Here is a 5,894-nt window from a genome sequence, read left to right as displayed (position 1 = left end):
GGGACCGGATAATGATTGTATTCTCGATGTCACATTTTACCCCAACACCACATATATCATGCGTTTACATTCTAAACGTGCATATCTGAACAATTGTCATATCCTGTACATCATAAACTCGTAGTAACGGGGAGATGTTGCACGATTATTTTTGTGCACAAGCTTAGTCAGTCCACCGACTGTTATCTTCAAGTATTAATATTTAGGCACAAGAGAAGACAATGAATTGCGGAAAAATATACAATTTAATTAAAGCTCTGAAAAATGGAGTCAGTCACTGTCGTCGGATGATGATTCTTCAGCTCCCGTATCCTGACTGTAACGGAAAAGAATAAGAGTAAGATTACCAGAGTAATTGAATACAATCAGAAAGAAATGTCATCAATATAAGCAGACATATGCTTGTTCATCATGAACGCCATTAGTTAAACTCACCCGTCGTGATCGTTCAAATTTTTGCTGAAATGTGAAAAAAGCACCATTTAGTTCGGATGGATAAAAAACGAAGCAACAATCAGATAAAAGCGTCATCAATTGGAACAGACATATGCTTGATCATCACAGCTATTGGATTCTAAACTTACCTTGCCATTTCATCGTCACTTGAGTCGGAAGGATTTGGTGCTTTAATTCGCCTTCTATCAAAGATGTCGAAGGAAAGTAGTGAACTTACGTTACAGCCTCCCCAGCTTCACTTACTTCCATCTTGGTTTTCAATCTGAAGTACGCGTTATCAAACATTGATCACCTACCCAACAGAGTTCGAAGTATTCGTCACACCGTCAGATTTGGAAAACTTTTTAAGTAAACCTTGGGCAACGAGTTTTTTCCTTTCCATGGAAACAGGACCACGACCCCACTGGCGAGGATAGAGATCACGCTCCATTATCACTCTTTTCAGTTTTGCGACTAATCCATGGTCACACGTCGCGATTGTTGCAGTAGTCATTAGTGCAACAGCTTGAAGTTGATGTTAGTCTGAAATGACCTACCAAGAGCTACGGCTTCGCCTTTGGTAGTCATTAGGACTATTTCATCGTTGACATTGATGTCGTTGTCGTAACGGAGTACGCCAGGCAACATAAGTTTCGCACCGAAGCAAATAGCGCACACCTAATCGACACATGCTTCTATATGTAAAGGAACTTACGGCAGTATCTTTAAGCATAATCCGTTTGTGTTTGATCAGCAGCTTTTCGAGAGGCATAATAACACGACGCAAGTAAGTCTCATCTCGCCTATTGTCATAAAGCCACTTAGCATCTAGTATATCATGCATAGTAACCAGATTGTCCTGCAATATGAAGGACCTTAATTGGACATACCCTTTCAGACATAAAACCAGTTTTAGACCGCCTAAGTTCCTCCATAACACCTCCACAACCTAAAAGCAAACCCAAATGCACACAAAGCGTCCGAACATACGTTCCAGCCTCACAGCGCACCATTATTAGCCCTAAATTTAGTGGAGCAAGATCATAAGACTTACCCAAATTTTTACTTTTTTCATACTCCAAAAGTTTACACTCGTATATTGTACGAACTCTGAGCTGGCGCTTAACAGCAGCAACTAGCGGGGGTCTCTGGAATAATGCTCCAGTCAGCCCTTCTACAGCCTGTAGACGATCAATAAGGGACAAAGGTCAGTCTTGTGTCAACCGCGATACAAAAATTCTAATAAGTTTAGAAACCGCTCACTTTTTGTATCTTTTTGATCTCATCCACGGACTCGTGAAGTCTAAATATGCATACATACTCTTTACCAGCACTTTGCTGAGACTTTACAAGCCTAGTAGCACGATCGATACAGACAATAAGACAACCTGAGGCATTAAGAGCGAAGTTGCCATACCAGAAACTTTGGGGTCTAAAGTGCCACTATGACCGGTTTTGTTGACTCCAAGGGCTCTTTTCACCCACGCAACAACTTCATGAGATGATGGGTTGCATGGCTTGTCGAGGTTGATGACTCCACTCCTTAAAAGTTACAGAGATGGTTCAGACAAACTTGATGTATTCATCCAGAGGTCTGTGTAAAGGTGAGTAGCCTGTTGTGTCAGCCTCGAAATGACACTCGCGTACATTCATAAGATGAACATTCTAGGAGTCTGAAGGGTGGTTATGAGTTACCTACTTTCAACAATAATGGCCATTGGCTGCAATCTAAAGTAGGTTTCTTGTCCTCTGAAATTACCGCAAAGGACTCAGCTGCCTGAATAGCCTGAAGTAAGTTAACAAATAAACAGAAACAAAAACTTACTCCCACATTACCAGCTCTAACTTTGTGTTTCTTCATTTCTGGTGTCACGCGGACTGAACAATCACGCCGTCAAGGTCTACCAGGTTTGCGAGTGCGTATAAACAACCAGTTTCTTCACTATTTAACAGCAAACAACTACTAATTTCCGTCACTCAAAATAAGCTTTTCTTCCATGAATAAAACGATATTCATGCTAAAATCACTACTCGTGTATGTTTGTCTAAGTGATTACTTGATTATGTCATTTGAAGTCTTTCTTCAATGTTCTGGTTTCCATAATGGTTCACTAACTAATTAAGGGTCACTTAAGACTTCGCCTTTGATCCGCTTCTTTTCTGAGTCACGTATATCTCATGATTCATGTGGACGCTCTTACATCATAAATCGTTCTGTACTCGACGGTCACTTCATCGCGTGGTATTCTTCGTCCCAATTTGTATCACTATTCTACAGCTTGTGTTCAGGATATTGGATATTCCAACTCACAAACTATCAGAAGTCTTTTTTGGGGTGTGACAAAAACCTTAAATACGAAATTCTACTATTATTTAGTCAACCTCAAGAAGATTATACTGTCCGGATGTATTCAGAGACGATCGACTAAATCGGTCCTTGGAATCAAACTCTGCTCTTTTACTCCTGAAAGCACTTAACAAATACGGATGAACTGAAAAAGTTGAAAGTTGTTGAATAATGAAGCGACTAGCAGAATAATATACCGACGTTATCTATGGTGCCTAAATTCAACCACGAGAAAACACTGTATTTATGGAGATAGTTTTCAGTCAATTTTTCGCCTGGGTTTTCCAACAATTTCATCAACTATGCCTGGCATATTGCGCAATCGACAGTGCTATACGACTGTGTTGAGAGATCTTTATGAACCATTACTTATCATATTGATTGTACATTAGCTAGTGAGAGATGGTCAATGTTTTGTTAAACGGGGATCAATTTTGATGATCCAGAATATATTCACGTCTACGGATCAAGAGATACTGGTAGTTTAACATTGTTCCACAACGGCGATTCGTACCTAGGTTACTTGGTTATGTTACTCAGAAATATTCCACATAATGCTCATTTGATATTGGTCTGAGCAGTCCCTATCCAGATCAACTTGTTCGACTTACGACAAAATTATAGTCGAGTTATCACATCAGCACCGCTTTGCGACATCACCAAACAGTGATCTTGTAATTACTCATCGTCATCAAGTTGAATCAGCCTAGAAAGCTATATTGATGGCATAATAACCAAGTACAAATACACGAGAGAACAGATGTCAGAAGGTAGACCATGATATAAAATGAAGCTAAATGCACGGAAAAGAAATAAGACGCAGAATTAATCCCGGGAAAATATCCGGCGTGCTTGTTCAGTCCGCGTGACACCAGAAATGAAGAAACACAAAGTTAGAGCTGGTAATGTGGGAGTAAGTTTTTGTTTCTGTTTATTTGTTAACTTACTTCAGGCTATTCAGGCAGCTGAGTCCTTTGCGGTAATTTCAGAGGACAAGAAACCTACTTTAGATTGCAGCCAATGGCCATAATTGTTGAAAGTAGGTAACTCATAACCACCCTTCAGAATATATTCTGGATCATCAAAATTGATCCCCGTTTAACAAAACATTGCCCATCTCTCACTAGCTAATGTACAATCAATATGATAAGTAATGGTTCATAAAGATCTCTCAACACAGTCGTATAGCACTGTCGATTGCGCAATATGCCAGGCATAGTTGATGAAATTGTTGGAAAACCCAGGCGAAAAATTGACTGAAAACTATCTCCATAAATACAGTGTTTTCTCGTGGTTGAATTTAGGCACCATAGATAACGTCGGTATATTATTCTGCTAGTCGCTTCATTATTCAACAACTTTCAACTTTTTCAGTTCATCCGTATTTGTTAAGTGCTTTCAGGAGTAAAAGAGCAGAGTTTGATTCCAAGGACCGATTTAGTCGATCGTCTCTGAATACATCCGGACAGTATAATCTTCTTGAGGTTGACTAAATAATAGTAGAATTTCGTATTTAAGGTTTTTGTCACACCCCAAAAAAGACTTCTGATAGTTTGTGAGTTGGAATATCCAATATCCTGAACACAAGCTGTAGAATAGTGATACAAATTGGGACGAAGAATACCACGCGATGAAGTGACCGTCGAGTACAGAACGATTTATGATGTAAGAGCGTCCACATGAATCATGAGATATACGTGACTCAGAAAAGAAGCGGATCAAAGGCGAAGTCTTAAGTGACCCTTAATTAGTTAGTGAACCATTATGGAAACCAGAACATTGAAGAAAGACTTCAAATGACATAATCAAGTAATCACTTAGACAAACATACACGAGTAGTGATTTTAGCATGAATATCGTTTTATTCATGGAAGAAAAGCTTATTTTGAGTGACGGAAATTAGTAGTTGTTTGCTGTTAAATAGTGAAGAAACTGGTTGTTTATACGCACTCGCAAACCTGGTAGACCTTGACGGCGTGATTGTTCAGTCCGCGTGACACCAGAAATGAAGAAACACAAAGTTAGAGCTGGTAATGTGGGAGTAAGTTTTTGTTTCTGTTTATTTGTTAACTTACTTCAGGCTATTCAGGCAGCTGAGTCCTTTGCGGTAATTTCAGAGGACAAGAAACCTACTTTAGATTGCAGCCAATGGCCATTATTGTTGAAAGTAGGTAACTCATAACCACCCTTCAGACTCCTAGAATGTTCATCTTATGAATGTACGCGAGTGTCATTTCGAGGCTGACACAACAGGCTACTCACCTTTACACAGACCTCTGGATGAATACATCAAGTTTGTCTGAACCATCTCTGTAACTTTTAAGGAGTGGAGTCATCAACCTCGACAAGCCATGCAACCCATCATCTCATGAAGTTGTTGCGTGGGTGAAAAGAGCCCTTGGAGTCAACAAAACCGGTCATAGTGGCACTTTAGACCCCAAAGTTTCTGGTATGGCAACTTCGCTCTTAATGCCTCAGGTTGTCTTATTGTCTGTATCGATCGTGCTACTAGGCTTGTAAAGTCTCAGCAAAGTGCTGGTAAAGAGTATGTATGCATATTTAGACTTCACGAGTCCGTGGATGAGATCAAAAAGATACAAAAAGTGAGCGGTTTCTAAACTTATTAGAATTTTTGTATCGCGGTTGACACAAGACTGACCTTTGTCCCTTATTGATCGTCTACAGGCTGTAGAAGGGCTGACTGGAGCATTATTCCAGAGACCCCCGCTAGTTGCTGCTGTTAAGCGCCAGCTCAGAGTTCGTACAATATACGAGTGTAAACTTTTGGAGTATGAAAAAAGTAAAAATTTGGGTAAGTCTTATGATCTTGCTCCACTAAATTTAGGGCTAATAATGGTGCGCTGTGAGGCTGGAACGTATGTTCGGACGCTTTGTGTGCATTTGGGTTTGCTTTTAGGTTGTGGAGGTGTTATGGAGGAACTTAGGCGGTCTAAAACTGGTTTTATGTCTGAAAGGGTATGTCCAATTAAGGTCCTTCATATTGCAGGACAATCTGGTTACTATGCATGATATACTAGATGCTAAGTGGCTTTATGACAATAGGCGAGATGAGACTTACTTGCGTCGTGTTATTATGCCTCTCGAAAAGCTG

General features: G+C 39.9%; 1 protein-coding gene across 1 annotated transcript; it reads right to left on the bottom strand.

Annotated features, from left to right (window-relative positions):
- Window positions 1-447: 447 nt before the first annotated feature.
- Window positions 448-5,683, bottom strand: Smp_068920.3 (putative centromere/microtubule binding protein cbf5; the record flags this gene model as incomplete). Its single annotated transcript, XM_018788486.1, has 9 exons — window positions 448-459; window positions 585-638; window positions 674-718; window positions 753-1,295; window positions 2,009-2,100; window positions 2,135-2,221; window positions 2,261-2,282; window positions 5,348-5,483; window positions 5,674-5,683. 6 exons carry the CDS (start codon window positions 5,681-5,683, stop codon window positions 1,034-1,036), a joined length of 609 nt encoding a protein of 202 aa, XP_018654024.1. The 3' UTR covers window positions 448-459; window positions 585-638; window positions 674-718; window positions 753-1,033.
- Window positions 5,684-5,894: the final 211 nt, after the last annotated feature.

This window comes from Schistosoma mansoni, chromosome W (genome assembly GCF_000237925.1).
Source record: "Schistosoma mansoni strain Puerto Rico chromosome W, complete genome".
Classification (NCBI taxonomy): Eukaryota; Metazoa; Platyhelminthes; class Trematoda; order Strigeidida; family Schistosomatidae; genus Schistosoma; species Schistosoma mansoni.
This window is presented reverse-complemented; position numbering and strand designations above follow the sequence as displayed.